Source organism: Mus caroli, chromosome 4 (genome assembly GCF_900094665.2).
Source record: "Mus caroli chromosome 4, CAROLI_EIJ_v1.1, whole genome shotgun sequence".
Lineage (NCBI taxonomy): Eukaryota > Metazoa > Chordata > Mammalia > Rodentia > Muridae > Mus > Mus caroli.
This window is the reverse complement of record NC_034573.1, coordinates 133,047,361-133,067,108: the sequence shown is the minus strand read 5'-3', so window position 1 is coordinate 133,067,108 and position 19,748 is coordinate 133,047,361. Positions and strand designations below refer to the sequence as shown.

The 19,748-nt window shown below is 47.0% G+C and overlaps 1 protein-coding gene across 1 annotated transcript in view; it reads right to left on the bottom strand.

Moving 5' to 3' along the window:
- Positions 1–13,734: 13,734 nt before the first annotated feature.
- Positions 13,735–19,748, bottom strand: part of Lrrc38 (leucine rich repeat containing 38) — a 20,424-nt gene continuing 14,410 nt past the window's right edge. Inside the window, exon 2 of the mRNA XM_021161614.2 lies at positions 13,735–15,000. Within this exon, the coding sequence (XP_021017273.2) occupies positions 14,747–15,000 (254 nt within the window). The 3' untranslated portion in view covers positions 13,735–14,746. The remainder of the gene's footprint in view (positions 15,001–19,748) is intronic.

Below are 19,748 nucleotides of genomic sequence, written 5' to 3'. Positions count from 1 at the left end.
GTAACTCAGAAAATCAAGTCTTCCAGTGAGCCAGTCATGCGGAGGCCTGTGACTACTGCTACAAGTCAGGGGTGTTTGTTTGTTTGTTTGTTTGTCTCTCTATGTAGTCCTGGCTGGCCTTGAATTCACTATGTAGATTTGAATTTACAAAGATATGCCTGCCTCCCAAATGCTGGTATTAAAGGAATGTACCACCATGCCCAGTTTTAAACAATCACTATTAAGAAATGTTTGAGTATAAATAGTCATGTTGCCATTTCTAGGAGTTAAAAAAAAAGATATGACTTTCCAGGTGTGTTCAGTGGGCTCCAGAGACCCTGGGTTCCATCTACAGCACTACAAGTAAATAACAAACAAAAATAATTTAAAAGGTAATTTTTTAAAATTTGTTTAAATATATGCAAGTTTAAATGTTTATATGTTTAAAAGTTTATATGTTTAAATATATGCAAGTGCATCATGGGCCTGCAATACCAACTGAGGCCAGGCGTGGGCGCCAGATTCCCCCCCCAAACTGGAGTTCTCTGTAAGAACATTCCAATTCTGGAAAGGAGTTCTTAGGAGGGGAAATAAGGGTCATCAAAAGAGTCAAATCACCAGGGCCTGTAGCAGAGCAGAACCAGCTTCCATTCAACCCACAGCAATCTCCGGCGCATGAATCCTGCTACCAGAATCTGCCTGATCTTCCTGCTTTCTCCTCCCCAGGACCGGGATCACAGACACACACTGAAGTTCATGCTGGGAACCGAATCCAGGATTTAGTGCATACTAGGGGATCACTCTGCCCCTGCTCAAAAATGTCATCTTCAAACTGACATTTGCTCCTGCACTTTACAGCCTTGTTCAACGAGGTAGATACCCAGGCCTTAGCCTGGAGTCACCTAGTCTGCTGGCATTTGTTTGCCCCGAGAGCCGGGCATTCTGATCACTATGTAGGGCCTATAGAATCTTCCCCTTGTTTTGATTAATTGGACTGCCAGTGTCTCATCTAAATCCTCTCTGTACAAGGTACAACCAGGTATTATGACTCCCAACTCCACTTCTTTTATATTCTGTGATGCTGAAGAGCAATCCATAGCCTCACAGGTGCTAGGCAAGAGCTCTGCCACTGAGCTACGTCACTGTGCCTCAGTCTCACTTTTCTTAGTTCCAGAGATGCAGCCCCAGCAGATGTTAGGATTGCCTGTGCAAATCCTGGCAAGGCCCTGATTTATATTCAGGAACATGAGACTACTGACCTAGTCTGCAGATTCTGGTAGCAGGGTCTGAGCCCTTTCTGAGATCCTGCCTCAGATAGATAGATAGATAGATAGATAGATAGATAGATAGATAGAGAAAGAGAGAAAGAGAGCGAGGCAGACAGACAGACAGACAGGAGAGCCGGCTCAACACTAGAGCATTAGTTGCTCTTGCAGACTTGACTTCAATTTCTAGCACCTACATTGGGTGGCTTGCAACCTCCTGTGATTCATCTCAGAGGATCTATACCCATCTTTTGTCCTCTGGAGACAGTGAACATATGTAGTTCACAGAAAGGCAGGTGCGCGCCCGAATACACACAAACACACACATAAAATCAATTAATTAAAAAAACTAAATCACCAAAAATAACATTTGAAAGGGCCAAGGGTACAGCTCAGACACAGAACACTTGTCTAGCATCCACAAGGCCCTGGCTTCCATTCTGTGCATCACAAGAAAGAGACACTTTAAGAAAACTGTGCACTGGGCGGTAATTGCTTCTCATTCCATCTTTCTTTAAACACATCCATATTCATAGGAGGGTGCCAGCGAGTTTGTCTGAAAATTAACTTGCTGTCAAAACAGGCTATCCCCTCCCCCCCAGCATTTAACACTGTGATCTGACTCTCTATCCCCAGCATCTCCTTACAGACCAAAGGCTTCTGGGTGCGAAATAATCTATTAACTTCCCATCAAGAGCCAGGCTGAGCGCCAGCTCTCTTTCTGACAGGGAAATCTGTGGGAGCAGATTCATGACCTACTTTGATGTGGCCACAGAGAGAAGACTCAACCTTGTTAGAAATTCAAATCCATCTTTCCTCTGGAGAGAGACCATAGATGCTGCCCTGGTGCAGTGGCCCCTCCCACTTGGTGATCCTGAATAGTTTTCAGCATCTAATTGGCCAGAAAAGACAGAAAGAAAGGAGAGAGAGAGAGAGAGAGAGAGAGAGAGAGAGAGAGAGAGAGAGAGAGAGAGAAAGGAAGGAAGAAAGGAAGGAAGGAAGGAAGGAAGGAAAGGAAGGGAGTTTGGGGGATGGAGCTCAAGCAAAAAGCACCTGTCTAGAATATGCAAAGTCCTGGATCCATCCCCAGATCCACAAAATATAAAATAAAATTAGTTATCTCCCTCCCCAGGGAAAAAGAGAGGGTAGGGGAAGGAAGGGGGAAGAAAGGAAGGAGATTAATTTCCAGGGGATGCTGTTGGCAGACATCTTCATGGACACCCATACATTTGTGGCACACACTCCCACAGACAAACACATGTACACATAAATAAAAATAGATTAATTATTTTTATTTTATGTGTATGGGCATTTTTTCTGCATATATATATATGTGTGTGTGTACCCACGTTCCCATGAAGGACAGAAGGGAACACTGGATGCCCTGGAACTGGAGTTAGATGGTTGTGAGCCACTACATGGGTCCTGGGAATCAAACCCAGGTCCTCTGGAAGAGCTGCCAATGCTTTTAAGAATCTCTCCAGCCCAATAAAAACAAGTCTTTAAAAACTGAAGCCTTGCTGTTTTTCACCTGTGTTGCTTCTGTCAGCAACGGAAATATGGTATTATCATTCATCTCCCAGGAAGCTTGCAGCATAATCTACATATCTATCCACCTTGTCAGCTCTGCATCCTTTGATGTAGCACAGGAAGGCCTCAGAGGCAGCCAAGGACGACCTTGAGTTCCTTCCTCATCTCTCTACCTTCTCCTCCCAGTGCTGGGATTATAGGCCATGGCAGGGTTTGGGGGTTAGTTGGCTGTTTGTTTGTTTGTTTGTTTGTTTGTTTGTTTGAGACGGAGTCTTACTGGCTATGTAAAGCAGGTTGGTATCAATTCACCTACCTCAGCCTTCCGAGTGCTAGGAGTACAGATGTGCACCACCCACCACACCAGGCAACCAGGATGGTTTTGTTGTTATATTATTATTATTATTATTATTATTATTATTATTATTATTATTATATTGTGTGTGTGTGTGCCTGTGCATATTCATGTGTGTGTGTGTGTGTGTGTGTGTGTGTGTGTGTGTGTGTGTGTGTGTGCCACAGAGTAGGTGTGAAGGGCAGAAGACAACTTTCCCAGTCGTTCGCAGTCTCCTCCTACCTTGTTGGCCTCAGGGATCAAATTCAGGTCATCAGGCTTGGTTGCTCGAACCTTTACCTGCTGAGCCATCTGACCAGCTCACCATGTCAAGTTTTATACATTGCCGGGTATGGAACCTGGGAGTGGGGTTGGGGATGGAAAATAAAAGCTAATTCTGAAAAATAAAAATGCCATTTCCAAGGTCAGATGCTTCAGAATGCAGTACTTTGTACCGCCACATGTGGGCGCTCTTACTCTGTCCTTAACATTTTTTGGTTTTTGTTGTTGTTGTTGTTGTTGTTGTTGTTGTTTTTAATTATGTGTATTTTTGCATGAGTGTTGGTGCCTATGGAGGTCAGAAAAAGATGCCAGACCTGGAGCTAGAGTTACAGGCAGCTCACAGTCGTCTGACGTGGGTGCTAAGACTCTCTCTAGTATCCTCTAAAGAGAACAGTACACACATTAACCTCTGAGCCATCTCCCCATGCCCTTCATTCCTTAACTTAGGTTTATTCAGATGCCCTTGGAAGTTTAAATCTATTCTGCGGCTTCATCAAGGAGCATGATCCAAAAGTTTGGTTTTGTTCTCGGGACCTCAAACTGGATTCTCCAGAGTGTCCACAATGTCCCTGACTGCCTTGAAGACAGTCTGGTCAGAGTGATAAATAAATTCATTATCCAGGCAGCTCCCCACCCCCACTCCGCCAGGGCCCTGATGTCTTGTGTCTGGATGTATCTCAAGTCTTTCAGTGGCTCAGCCATTCTTTTCTGGTATCAACAGCTCTTTTCTCTCCCTGAGTGGCTTCTGTCTCTTGAATGAACTTGGGCTCATCCCAGAGCACTCCGGGTCTATTGAAGCTGCAGCCGACTAGCCGGCTGGGAAGAGTGTCAGGGAGAGATAAATCCCAGCTACACATCACAGGGGGACATTGAGTTGCCTCCAGGCCACACAGAGGGGGCCTCTCTCCCCCAGAGATTGAAAGTCACCGACTGCCCAGGCTGGAGTGGCAGCTGACTCAGGGAACAGCAGCTGGCTGTCTTGAGTTTGGCTGGGTGTGGATGGGGAGACAAGCAAAGGTACGGGGGTTGGAGGGATGGAGGTCTCTCCTCTTTGCTGTCTCCTTGTCCACCTCCATGTCCCCTGTGACTACACCCTCCAAGTCTTATTTTCTCAGAGAAGCCCTCCCTCTGACCTCTGAATACCTGACCGCCGTTCCCATCTCTCATGCTATTTATTGGTCTCTTCTCTAGGAGAGGGTACCAGGAGCATACTAAACATCCTGACTCCTTACAGGTAGCAGGCTCCAGGAGGCAGAGCCCAGTCATCATCATCTGAGCAGTCCCTAAAGTGGGTCTCTGACCACTGCTGCTTCCTTTGAGGCTCAGTTAGCACAGCCCATCAATTCTGCATTCAGATCACGTTGTAAGGAAACACAGGGGTTCAACAGCTCTAGATCCCCAGGTCATCCTTATTAACATGACAACAGGATAGGATGGGAATGGATCTAAAGCTGAACAGAGTTTCTGAGTCTTCTTCACTGAACTCCCCATCCAGGCTTTGGGAATGGGAAGGAAGAGGTCATGAAGGAGAGGAAAAAGGAACAAGAAAAGTACTGTTGGGGCTGGAGGTGCCAGCATCCTCTAGGGCATCTGAGCAGTAGGGGGCAAGTGAACCCCACTTTTCTTCAAGCCCACCCTAGTCAACTCTGACTAAATAGTTAAATACAGGACGCTCTATGGTTTTTTTTTTCAGTTCAATAGATCCAGATTCAGGAGTGGGGATACATGTCTGCCATCCCAGCAGTTAGGTTGTATGAGCAGGAGAAGCATAGTTCAAGGTCACCTTCAGTTTGAGCCTTGCCTGGGCTCCATAAGACCCTGACTCAAAACAAAGACAAAACAGCAAAAACAGAAAGCTCTGAAGTTTCTTAAGCCTGAACCATTTCAGAGCTAGATAAGGACTTCTGTCTGACATAGGGAGAGGCACGAGCCCTCTGTCTCTCCTTTACTGGTGCAGAGAGAATTCAGCAGAAGGATCTCAATAGAATTCAAAGGGCGTCAGTGGGGAGAGAAGACAGGGGGAAGCAGGCAGGAATTGCCTGAGGGACGATTCTCATTCGTAAAAGGGAGGAAAGCCAGGCTCTGCAGGTCCCTGGCATCTTCCACAGTCTTCAATCTGAAATCAAAATGGACCTCAGAGGCATACCCCATGCATCGTGCCCTGCATCCGAGGTCCCACTGAGTCCCCACAACAGTCACATGAGGTTAGGGATACACCTTGTCCATTTTACAAAAGAGAAAATCAAGGTCGAGGAGACTAAGTAACTTGACCCATGCTGCACAGTAAGAAGAGAGCTGATGCTCACACCCACTGTGAGCATCCCAACTCTAGAGCCTTTGCTCTTGCCCCAGTGTAGGTTATAGGAGAGGACACTAAGCCCAGAGAACCACCATAGGTAGGTCACATCATTCATGCATTCACTCATTCATTCCCTGAGTTCCATTAGACAGGGCAGTACCACTTCCGTCAGTTCTCTGTGCCCTTGCCTGGATACCAGTCTGGATGCAAATTACACACTCCTGAGGCACAAGATACCTTCCCAGGTTTTCCTCGGGGAAATGGGCCCATCTTCAAGTCCCCCACACCAACCTCTCCCCTAAGGGACAGACACACAAATTACTCTTAATGACTATAACTACCCAGCAAGTACCTGCTGGGAGACAGGTGCCCACAAGCACTGTGGGGTTGCAAAGGCCTTTAAGGAGCTCTTTCCATGTACCCATCCACCCACCCATCCATCCATCCACTCATCCATCTACCCACCCATCCATCCATCCACTCATCCATCTACCCACCCATCTATCCATCCACCCACCCATCCATCTACCTATCCACCCACCCACCCATCCATCCACCTATTCACTCACCCACCCATCCATCCACTCATCCATTTACCCAGCCATTCACCCACCAACCCACCCATCTATCAACCCATCCATCCAACATCAGTTTCCCAACAGAGAGGAAAACAGATAAACATTCAAGATGATGGGACAAATTAGGACAGGGAGCCCAGAGCTGAGCCATCTTGGAATCAGACTTGGGGAAGGATTCCTGGTAGGAGCTGCAGAACGCTCAGGGCTGAGGACCTTTCCCGCTCTCTATAGGAGGTAAACAGACTCTAGCATGGCCTCTGGCTTGTGTCAGTTACTTTTCTCACTTCTGTAACCTTGCCTGGCTGGTACTTATTTATTCATATGAAGCAAAAGTTGGGGCTTAGGAAGATAAAGATAGCTTTCTTATTTATTTTTATGTATCTATTTATTCATGTATTTATTTCTATGTCAGGATTTCATTCTTGTCCAAGATGCCTTTTTTTTTTTTTTTGAGACACGGCTTCTTTGTGGCTAGCCTGAAACTCACTATGTAGACCAGGCTAGTCTCACACTCACAGTGATCTATCACCCTCTGTCCTGTGAGTGAGTGCTAGCATTAAAGGCATATGCCACTCCACACAGCTAGAATAACTCTTTTAAAAGATTTTAGGTAAGCCAGGGAGTAGTGGTACACGCCTTTAATCCCAGCACTCAGGAGGTAGAGGCAGGTGGATCTCTGTGAGTACGAGGCCAGGCTGGTCTAAAGAGTGAGTTCTAGGACAGCCAGAGCTGCACAGAGAAACCCTGTTTTGAAAAACAAAAAACAATCTTCTTAGGTGAATGAGAGTTTTACCTGCCATGTATGTATACCACATGTGTGCCTGGTGTCCCAAAAAGCCAGCAGTGGGCCTCAGATCACCTGAATACGGAGTTACATGTGGTTAGGCTCTGCCATGTGGATGGTAAGAATCGAACCCGTGTCTTCTGCAACAGCGACAAATGTTCTGCTGAGCCGTCTTTCCAGCCTTGTCCAGGATGGGTTTGAGTTTCCCACCCTTTGTGGAACTGCACCCTAGGCTGGCTCTTTTCAGCTCGTTGTCTTCTAAATGCTGCAGGCTTTTTAGTATAGGCATTATACTTAGCAAGGCATAGGTTGTATTTGTTTGGACTTTTGATTTTTGGTGTAACACTCACGCAGAAGTTAGAGGACGATTTTCAAGGGCCAATTCTCTCCTTCCACCATGCAGGCTGCAGGGATAGAATTCAAGTCTTCATTCTTGGGAACAAGTACTTTTTCTGCTCACCCTTCTTTGTGCGTGTTATCCTTTGGGATGGTTTCTCTTTTTTTCTTTTTCTTTCTTTCTCTCTTCCTTTCTTTCTTTCTTTCTTTTTTTTTTTTTGTTTGTTTGTTTGTTTGTTTTTGAGACAGAGTATTACTCTGTAGCTGAGGTTGGCCTAGAACTCACAGCAATCATCTTGCTTCATCCTCCCAAAAGCTGGGGCTACAAGCGCACACACCCCTACATACACCCAGTGAGGTACTGACCTGTCCATGGACAGGGCTGCCCCACACAGGCCTTTCCTTGTATGGGGAAGGGGGAGGGAAGCACAAAGAACTCAAGAGGTTGATGCTGCACTGAACAGATGACCAGGAGCCTTGTCCCTCTCCTCCCCTCCCTTTCCCACTGTCACATGTGTCTCCAGTAAGCAATCAGTCACTTTAGAAGACATGGGATTAGCTAAAGAATTGGCTCCTGAGAGGACCCATCAAAATGACAGGCTGACCTCGGTTTCGGCACAGAGTCAATGAGAGACTAAATCCCTGGGAAACCAAAGAACCCGAACCAGTAGTCTCCTTTGGGAGCAGGTGGTGGACAAGGACAGATGAAGGACACCCCTTCCTACTTCCCTGGGTTTTAAGCTCTTTTTGTGCAGAAAGTCTGTCCAAGTAATTAACAGAAGTAATTAGGGGTCAGATGGTCACAAATGAAAACCACTCAGCACGCAGTCACAAGGCCAAGACTGTTTGTGTCAAGTAGACGGAGCTGCCCTGATGTGTCCCAGTGGTGTGACCCAAGGCCTTCTTTGTCCTTGCTTTGAGGGGGGAAGCCCTGGTGAGGTCTGGGGTTACATCCATAGCCAGCAGTCCAAGCTGCAATAGAGATGTGTAAATTCTCAGGCCAGGAGCACCAACACAGCTCCCGACATCACCGCAGCCCTGAGCTCAGAGTTGTGCCCTGTGTGTCTTCTGCAAGACAAAGAGGGCTCTTTCTTTAATGTACTCAACACTGATCTTGTTGGCCATATTCCTCACAGAGTATGGGTTCCTTTTAGAAAACGGAAGGAAATCAGTCACTTATCTGTCTGCTTCGTTACATATCACCCATCCACCTGTCCATTCAAACCACCCCCCTACTCACAACCGTCCTATCTACAGTCCACTCACCTGGCCATACACCCTGATGTATATTCACCATCCACATGCAGCCATCAGTTTTCTACTCACCCAAATGTTTCCCCATAACCCTCTGTACTGGCTAGTTTTGTGTCAACTTGACACAAGCTGGAGTAATCACAGAGAAAGGAGCTTCAGTTGGGAAAATGCCTCTACAAGATCTAACTGTAAGGCATTTTCTCAATTAGTGATCAAGGGAGGAGGTCTTCTTGTGGGTGGTGCCATCTCTGGGCTGGTAATCTTGGTTCTCTAAGAGAGCAGACTGAGCAAGCCAGTAAAGAACATCCCTCCATGGCCTCTGCATCAGCTCCTGCTTCCTGACCTGCTTGAGTTCCAGTCCTGACTTCCTTTGGTGATGAACAGCAACGTGGAAGTGTAAGCTGAATAAACCCTTTCCTCCCCAACTTGCTTCTTGGTCATGATGTTTCTGCAGGAATAGAAACCCTGACTAAGACACCTCCTACTAGCTATACACCCACCTGGATGGACATCTGCAGACACTGCCCCACGTGTTCACCCATTCCTTTGCCCATACACCCATGTATTTGCTCACCCATGTACAGCCAACCCACCATCTATTCATCCATCCACCTGGCCATGTAGCTTCATATCTATTCACCCATATGTGCCACCCACCCATCTATCTATCCTTCCAGCTGCTCATCCACCCAGATGGGACACTCTTGCATTCACCCACCCACCCACCTTTTTTTTTTTTTTTTTTTTTTTTTTTTTTTTTTTTTTTTTTTTTTTTTNTCCTGGAACTCACTTTGTAGACCAGGCTGGCCTCGAACTCAGAAATCCACCTGCCTCTACCTCCCGAGTGCTGGGATTAAAGGCGTGCGCCACCATGCCCGGCTCAACCCACCTATTTTTATGAATCAGTGTGCAACCCACACAAGCACCCATATTTCATCCACCCATTCACCCACCCACCCACCTATCAGTTCATCTCCTCCATCCACTGATTTCACAAATATTTATTAGGATCATTGAAACTCAAGCCAAGTCTTCACTGGGCATGTAGTAAGAAGGACAATCGTAGACTTTGTTCCTGCAGTTTAGGATATAGTCCAGAAAGATTGTGCACAAGCAAGCAACATCCCAGCTGACAACCATAAGAACCAAACAGAGTGTTATGGTTTGTATATGTTCCGCCCAGGGAGTGGCACTATTAGTAGGTGTAGCCCTGTTGGAGTAAGTGTGTCACTGTGGGTGTGGGGCTTTAAGACCCTCATCTTAGCTACCTGGAAGTCAATATTCTGCTAGCAGCCTTCAGATAAAGGACTCTCAGCTCCTCCTGCACCATGCCTGACTGGATGCCACCATGTTCCTCGCTTGATGATAATGGACTGAACATTTGAAACTGTAAGCCAGTCCCAGTTAAATGTTGCCCTTATAAGAGTTGTCTTGGAATCCCAGCACTAGGGAGGCAGAGGCAGGCAGATTGCTGAGTTCGAGGCCAGCCTGGTCTACAAAGTGAGTTCCAGGACAGCCAGGGCTATACAGAGAAACCCTGTCTCAAAAAACCAAGAAAAAAAAAAAAGAGTTGTCTTGGTTATAATGTCTGTTCACAGCAGTAAAACCCTAACTAAAACACAGTGTAAGATGGAATTACAGTTCTCCAAACAGGGCATACCATTTTATTTTCTTTGGACGTTCAACTATGGGCTGGGCTCGTCCACACTGCAAGTAAGTAGGAAGAAATCATGTACTGACCCTGCCTAGACACGCTCTCTCAGACACACCAGAAAAGATGCTATATCACATATCTGGGCATCCTTTAGCCCAGGAAAGAGGACACTCAAGTTTAGTTATCACAGAGGGCAGCCAGTAAGAAGTTCCTGGGCTGGACAGGAGAGGCCCCTCTGATGAGGTAATATTGAGGTGAGACTTGGGTGCCAAGTGGGAACAATGGTTTAGGGAATGAGTATACAGAGGGAGTCAGGTAGAATAGCCTCAACCTCCTCTGGGACAAGCTAGGACTATGCAAAAGACCTGAGATGGAAGGAGGTTGGACAACCCCAGTAGTACAGGACTATCCTCTGGGCCAAACCGCTGCCATCTTCAGGAGTTCTGCTGGGCCCACTTGCAAAAGAAAAATCACAGCAGGGCTTTATTGACTGTGGACATTTTCTCATAGAAGGAATAGGCAGCGAGGGTCACGAGAGCCTTTCCTGAGTACCTGGCTGCCCTCCCAACCAGTTGCATGTGATTCTACTCTCATTGCAAGTGGCCTCAAGGTTTGGGGATAAAAGTGGGAAAGGACTAGGGGCAGAACTCCGTCTGTACAGCCATGGGAAGATGTCATCCCTGCTGGTGGTAGAGTCTCCCATTGTGGCTGCTTTAAGGTCACCCATGCTCCCACAAGTAACCACTCACTCGTTACTTGGTAACAAAGCCAAATCAACTCTGTTATCGCAGTGAGCTTTGGTGGAATTGTACCTCCTACCTGAGTTTGTCACTGGTGAATGTTGTTTACGTATCTCCCAGGGAAGGAATCTTCTCTCCAAGAGGCTTCACAGCTTAAGGACCAACAGGATGTCCCCTAAGACTGTGCAGAGGAGACTATTACAATATTATGCCCAAATGCAGCAAAGCCCCTTCAGGCTTACTCTCCCCAGTTAAGGACTCGTTGCTAACTGTGATATACAAACAAGAGTTCAAACAACACCTAATTTCATGTGATGATCAACTTCAGTTTGCCTATGTGATCTGCTCTGCAGAAGGCTACCTTCCTTCAAGGGTCAGAGCCTTGAACGTGCTGAGGTTGCCTTGGAAACCAGATAAGAAGTCAGCCCATGATGCTTGCAAGTAAAGGAGTGATTGAAGGCCGGGCAGTGGTGGCACATGCCTTTATTCCCAGCACTTGGGAGGCAGAGGCAGGTGGATTTCTGAGTTCGAGGCCAGCCTGGTCTACAAAGTGAGTTCCAGGACAGCCAAGGCTACACAGAGAAACCCTGTCTCAAAAAACCAAAAAACAAAAGCAAAAACAAAAATAGGAGTGATTGAGAGTCTGACTAGAAGAAAAGAAAGAGGAGAGGGAGGCTAGGGAAGTAAGAGAAGAGGGAACATGAGATTTAGCTTGAAGCCATCCAATACAGAAGCCTCTGGGAGATTGTGGTTAGCTTCATGTGTCAAGTTGACTGGGCTGGAAAGTGCTCAGATGTGTGCTTAGTCCCAAGTGTGTCTACTGCAGCTATTTCTAGCCAAATCAACACACTTAAATCGAGTGATTGTGTAGCATGATGTTGGTATCAGTCAATCCATTCGGGGCCTGAGTAAATCACAGAGGCAGCAGAGGAGAAACTCACTCTCCCTGACTGCTCAACTAAGCCTTCTACCGCCCTGGCTTGGGACTGCAGCATCAACTCTTCTGTCTCCAGCTTGCCAACTGCAAATCGTGGTACTTGTCCTCACCCACCTATGTGAGCCCGGTTCCTTCAGTCCATCTCTTGATACGGCGTCCCTTGTATGCCTTGTTTCTCTGGAGATCCCTGATGCACACAGCATCCGGTCACACTAGAATGCCTCCTATGAGTTACTCTCTGTCCTGGGACCTCATTTATTTCCTTTTTAAGAGTCTGCTACTGTTTCCCAAGTGATCATTTTGCTTCCTTGTATTTTAAAGAAAAGGCCATGCTTCCAGTGTGATGTGCCCATGTGGTCCAGTACAACCCAGAACCTGGCATTCAGCAAGGGCTCAGTAGTAATCACAGAAACAAGACTTTGTTCTTTCTTTCTTTGTATGTGTGTGAGCTTATGTGTACTGTGTGCATATAGGAGCCTCCCTGGAGGCCAGGAGGAGGCATTGGCTCCCCTAGAAGTAGAGTTACAGATGGTAGTGAGCTGCCACATGGGTGCTAGGAACCAAACCAGGGTCCTCTGCAGGAGAAACAACTGATCCAGACTGCTGAGCCATCTCTCTAGTCCCCAACTTTTTGTCCTATTGAGACAGGGTTGCTTGAAGTCCAGACTGGCTGTGAACAACTGACCCTCCTGCCTCTATCTCCCAAGTGCTGGGATTATAGGGGTGCACTGCTGCACCTGGCCTTTAAGGTATGCATGATGGACAACAGAGGAGTGGTTCCCTAAAACATCCTGGCAGTTTCTCAGGACCTTCTGGTCCAGGTCCTGGCTCCCAGCCCACACACTGTATCCAGCACATGTCATCTTGCATTAACCCACTGGGGCTCACGACATGTCTACTTCATACTGTCTCTGAATCAAAGTGCTGTCTCCCTCACTCCAGAAAACACTGTCACAGCCTATGTTCCAAGGAAATGTCATGCACACCCCGAGGCCACTGATGACACTGGTGGAGGTTGTTCAGAGGCCAACTCCCTGTGTTAAGGTTTTTATTCATTTGTTTCTGAGACACGGTCTCACTTGTACTATGTAGCCCAGCCAAGCCTCAAACTTGAGACAATCCTCCTGCCTGCACTTCCTGAGTGCTGGTTGGGTTAATAGGCATGTGTTATTATGCCAACTTTTTTTTAAAGGCAGGATTTTATTATGTAGTATATAACCCTGACCGGTTATACAAGGTTTATACAAGGAAGCAAAACTATCACTTGGGAAGCAGTAGCAGACTTCAAGGACATAAATGAAGTCCCAGGACAGAGTAAATTATAAGAGGCATTCCAGATGAACCTGGTTCATAGAGCTCTATTTCTACCTCATGGGAGCTGGGATTAACGGTGTGTGGCATCACACCCAGGTTTTTTGTTTTTGTTTTGTTTTGCTTTGCTTAATGAACACTTTGGTGGCCCAATGCAACCTCCTTATTGACATCCTGGCTTCTAGAAGAGTTTCCCGAAACGTCTACAGCTAATAGGTCTAAGACCACTCCAACACAGAGGAAGGCTCAGCTATTGGCTGAGGTGGGACTCTCAGGGAGGACACCCTGATGGTACACTACAAAGAGAAGACTGACAAGCAAAGTGGCCATCACAACTTGACACCACGATTGTCAGTCCTCTGTAAGTTGCTACCTCTTAGGATAAGGACTGGAGTTCATGACACGACAACACATGCTTTCCCAGCCTCTTTACCAACAGACTACAGGCACTCTTGACAAAACCTAAGCTTTTATTTTTTGGTAACATTTCAGCTAAAGATGGTGTCCTAGTATCCTTGAGCTTCTATTCTCCCCCAACCCCCCAGTCACAGACATGAGGGTTTATAAATAACAAACATTTATTCCTCTCAGTTTGGGAGGCTAGAAGGTAGAGGCTAGGGCACCAGTATGGTTGCGTTCCTGTGAGAGACCCCTTCCTGGTTCATAGACCCTCTCACTGGGTCCTCACTGGATAGAAGGGACAGGGAGGCCCCCGAAGTCTGATTTATAAGGGCAGCAAATGCACTAGGTCTCAAGACTGAATCATATCCAAAGGGCCCTCTTCAAAACACCCTGAAGGAGTGGGTCCCCTTGTGAGCCTCCGCCTCAGGTCTAGGTCCCCAGCCCGACAGCTCGGTACTGCGGGCTCAGGTCATCGCGCATCAACCCACGTTCATCGCGTTTGGGTGTGAGATACTATCGCAGCAACACAGGGGAGACAGACATTGTCTATGGCAAATAGATGTGTTTGCTCTTGGTCTAACATCTCAAGGCTGCTGGGATCTTCTATAGAAGAAAAGGATTCCTGCTCCCGTGGAGAAGGAGCTCGACACGAAGCTACACTGAGAACACTACTGTCTTTCAGGGGGAAGAGGGCTCATGGTCCATTGTGCAACTTGTAATAAGAACGGCCCAAACAACTCTGAGGTCAGAAGCTGTGAGCTCTCACTTCAGCTTGGGAGGGTTGTAAAGCTGTAAGCCATGAAGCCTGAGTTGATTATCTTCACACACATGAGTCCCCCAGCCTGGGAGGCCGGCTCTGCTTAAGAGTGAATCTCTCCATCCTTCCTGCGTCTCTACTCTGCTGATTCTATGCGCTGGGATCGGCTGTCCCAGCGGGTGCATCTAGGCAAGCTCCATCCCGTTTACTGCCTGGAGTGATGCGATGCTTCTGTCTTCAGCATCAGTCTCCCTTGGAGAGGTGCCACTGGCTGAGTGTGGGAAAGCAAAGAGCAGGAGGAGGTGGCTCAGTCATCTTCATCATCATCCTCATCTTCTGTGTCCTTGTTAGGGGCGCACCTCTGGAAACACTGTACCACAGTGGCCAGGAAGAAGCTGGAGATGATGGCAGCAATGGACACAGCCACCCCAGAGAAGATGATGATGAATAGGTCTGTGAGAGACAGGCTGAACTTACACTCGCTGAAACTAGCTTCGGACAGCTCCCTCAGGGCCACCCTCCGGTCCTCCATGGGCAGTGAACACTGGATGGCATCGAGGCCTGAGGAGAGATGGGTGGAATGAGAGAGGATTAGGCTGCAGCCCATGACTACTCAGAAGTACCTCCAGGGAGGAGTTCTCACAACACTTGCTTTGGTAACCTAGCTTCACAGGTTCAAATCTAGGCTTGAGAGCCCAGGCTTCAGCTCTGGAGACTTCCTGTTACCTGTGGAGAGATTTATAAGGTGCACTTTTTCCAGGGAGAAAATGGAAGACACCATTTTGACAGGAAGCTTAGCAACCACTAACCCTCGCTTACCTTTGGTGCCTTCAAATATTCAGGAAAGCCTCTCTTGTTCTCTGCTTCTGTGTTTCCAAGCTGCAAAGAGCTCACCCCCAACCCTTCGTAAGGATGTTGTCTTCCAACCTTCTTAATGAGACCCCTTGTGCCCAACAAAGAATATTCTCTCTCACTGCCCAGCACCCACAAACCACCCTTGAGGTTCTTACTAGTGTGCCTCGTCTCCTCCAGCTCAGAAACAAAGATGGAGAAAGAATATTTGAGCGTCCTCCCTCCTTCAAGGCTGGCCCATCCCTGGTACATCCACAGCTGCCCCACGAATGTATCCCTCCCAAGGGAACAGTTGCCTAGCAACTCTGACCTCTCCCGAAATCAATGCAGCTGCTTTATAGACCCAAGGATTTAGACAACCAGAGCTCTTTGTGACTTTGATTTTTCATATACAAACTTTTTTTTTTTTGAGGCACAGTAGCCCTGGATGGCCCAAAATTCACTATCTAGACCAGGCTAGCTTCAAAACCACAGAGATCTGCCTGCCTCTGCTTCTCAAGTTCTGAGATTAAAGGCCTGTGTTCACCACACCTGGCTTCCTCATAATTACACATTAAATGTATAAATTAATAGAATTGACTTTCTATTCATATAATGCATGTAGTGTATATTGATTCTGTTCATCCTACTGATTCTATTCACAGTGTGTGTGTGTATGTGCGTGTCTCTGTAAGTGTATGTGTGCATGAGTGTCTGTATGTGTGTGTCTGCATGTGTGTCTATGTGCATGTTTACATGTAGTGCCCTTGAAAGCCAGAGGCATTGGATCATCTAGAATTGCTTGATATAGGTTGCTGGAAACAGAATTCAGGTCACATGAAAGAGTGAGTGGTATGTGCTTTTAATTGCTGGGGCATCTCTCCAGCCCCATTTAGTTCAATCTTTTCTTTTCTTTTCTTGTTTGTTTGTTTGTTTGTTTGTTTGTTTGTTAGAGGCAAGGTTTCTGTGTAACAGGGTTGGCTGTCCTGGAGCTCACTCTATAGACCAGACTGGCCTCAAACCCACAGAGGTCTGCCTGCCTCTGTCTCCCAAATGCTGGGATTACAGGAATGAGCCACCATGCTCATCCTTTTTCCCCACTAAACTATTCACTTTACATCCCCATCTCAGACCTCCTCCTCCTCCCTGCCCCCAACCCAAACAGTTCCTCTCTCCATCCTCTATTCCCTTATCCTCTAAAGGGGGAGGCCCCCACTGGATTCTAACCCTGGCACATCAAGTCCAGGCAATCCTTTCCCACTGGGGCCAGATAAGCAGCCCGGGAAGACTGCTTCAAGGAGAAGAGGACCCACAGGTAGGCAACAGAGTCAGGGATAGTCCCTGCTCCAGTTGTTGGGAACTGGCATGAAGACCAAGCTGCACATCTGCTACATATTGTGTGGGGTTGGGGAGGTAAGTCCAATCCATGTATGTTCTTTGGTTGATGATTCAGTCTCTGAGAGCACCCAAGAGTCCAGACTAGTTGACTCTATTGGTCTTCCTGTGGAACTCCTATCCCCTCCAGGTCCTTAGGTTCTTACACACACACACACACACACACACACACACACACACGAATATTAAAAATTAGGCACACTTCTTTTTTCTTTTTGGTCTCGACAGGGTTTCTCTGTGTAGTCCTGTCTGTCCTGGAACTCACTCTGTAGACCAGGCTGGCCTCGAACTCAGAAATCCGCCTGCCTCTGCCTCCCAAGTGCTTGGGATTACAGGCGTGTGCCACCACTGCCTGGCCGACACTTTTTTTAAAAAAATCAAATTCCAACATACTTATTCAGAGCATTTGAAAAGCCTTTGGGCATCAGGGAAGTTCTAAGATTTCCCTAGTGGGACTCCGAAATAGACATCTCTTTCTTCAGTGCTAAAATCAGTCAGTCTGCCTCTTCTTGATAGCTGTGCTAGCCTCTAGCCAAACGTCCTAAAAACAAGAAAGAAGAGTCCAGCCTGAGCATGAGCAGGGTTCTAACAGCCGCAGGTGACACGCAGCCCTCAAGCTCTAGCGGGTCTCAGCTCAGCTTTCAGAGTCCATAGCCATGCACACCCCTAGCATGCACCTTTAAACTCAGTCCCCTTCCCAGGCTGCAGCTCCCTGAGTCAATTCCGATTTCCACAAAGCTCTTTGTGCCTCGAGATTAGCCTTGGCATTTTTACAAAGCGGCGTTTTTAGAAAATGTCATTTCACATTTCTCTGTGGCTGGAAGAAAAGGGCTTATTTGGGAAACCGCTGAGCAACCCACCAGGGTGGAAGCTGGACTTGCACTCTCAGTTGTGATAAGACATACTGAAGTACTGGCTCTCCTGCGCTCACAGAGGGCAGACAAACAAGAGGGACTGAACAAAGACAATCAGCAGGATTTACAGGGCCAGGCAGAAGAGGGTGGAGATCTGCCCTTGGAGCCATCGGCAGCAGTACCCGTGACTGGTGCAGGGCTTCCATGTTGGGGTCTGTGGCTTTAGGGTTTTCGTCTCTTCCTTGACAGTATTTTATCATAGACCAGGTTTCTCAATCTGGCACTGTTTTTGTTTGGATTTTATTGCTGTTGTTTGTTCAATAGTTTGATAGTTTTCTACATGTATATAGCACGTAGTCATTTACACACACATACACACACCCTTTCCCGATCTCATCCCCACCCCCAATGGCTGACCTCAAACAGACAGAGATCCACCTACCTTTGCCTCCCAAGTGCTGGGATTAAAGGCATTCGTCACCGTCATCTGGCTGCCCATGCTTTGTGTGTGGTCCACTGAGTTATTTAGAGTTGTGGTTTACTTATTGACTGACTGACTGATTGATTGATTGATTGATTGATTAATTGATTGACTGACTGACTGACTTAAAGTTGGGGGGGGGAGGGTGCGCATGCACACAAAAAAGACCAGACATGTCAGATCCCCTGGAGCTGAAATTACAGGTAGTTATAAACTGTCTGATGTGGGTGTTGGGAATCAAACTCCAGTTCCCTGAAAGCAATACACTGTCCTCACCACTGAACTGTTTTTCCAGCCCCTGGGTTTTGTTTTTGAGGCAGAGTTTCAGTTTCATATACCCCAGACTAGCCTTGAACTCATATGTAGCCAAGAATGGCCTTGCCATTCAAACTCACCTGCTTTCACCTCTGGAAGTGCTAGGATTATGGGCATACTCTACCATGCCTGGTTTATGTGTGCTGGGCTTTGAACCCAGGGGTTCCTGCATACTAGACAAATACGCTACCAACTGAGCTGCCTCCTAATCCCAAACATGACTGATGGCATGTCCGATGGGACTCTTGTCCTCGGCTTGTGCCATCCATGTGATTTAGGATATTAACATCCCATCCTCTTTACAGGAAATGCCAGCAGGACCCCAGCCAGTGGGGCAATTCGAAGTGTCCCCAGGAGCCAGGTGTGTTTGTATCCTCAGCACTTGAAAGGTGGACACATGAGGATCAAGGTTCAAGGCTAGTCTCAGCTGTAGTCTCAGCATATACTGAGGGTTATATGAAATTTTGTCTCAAGCAAAAAAATCAAAGTATCTCATTTAAGCAACCATTTGAATATAAAAGCATATATTATCTCTTAGATTTTTTTAAAATTTTATTTTATGTGTTTTGCCTATATTTGTGCATCATGTACATGCAATACCCACCATAAGAGGGCATGAAATCTCTTGGAACTGAAGCTATGGTGGTTGTAAGCTAGCATGTTGGTTCTGGGAACTAGACCTAGGTCCTCTGCGAGGGCAGGTGTGCTCTTAACCATTAAACCATCTATCTCTCCAGCCCCAACTAGAATGGTCTCTATTGCTGTAACAAAACATTAAGCAAAACTGACTTAGGAGACTGAGCTTCATTTAGCTTTCAGATTACAGTCCATCATCAAAGAAACCAGCACAGTAACTCAAGGCATGAGCATGAAGGCAAGATCTGAACCAGAGACCATGGAGGAGTGCTGTTTACAGGCTTGTATGACTTGCTCAGCCTGCTTTCACATGCAGCCTAGGACACCAGCCCAGGGGCGGTACTGCCCACAGTAGGCTGGGGTCTCCCACACCAATCATCAATTAAGAAAATGCCTCCAAAGACAAGCCCACAGGCCAATCTGGCAGAAGCATTTTCTGGATTGAGGTTTCTCTTTTCCTAGATAGCTCGAGCTTGTGTCAAGTTGACAGACATCTAACCAGGACTTATACCAATTAGAGGTGCCACTCTTCCTTGAGAAGCCCACACATACTTGGGTATACTTACTAGGACTCTTTAAGTACATTTGTTCTCAGCTGTGTCTGTCTGTCCTTCTAAGAGTCCCCTTCTCTTCTGACTCTCACATTTAACTCTATATTAAACAATCCTTAATAAATTCAGCTTCATGCCGGGCGTGGTAGCACACGCCTTTAATCCCAGCACTCAGGAGGCAGAGGCAGGCGGATTTCTGAGTTCAATGCCAGCCTGGTCTACAAAGTGAGTTCCAGGACAGCCAGG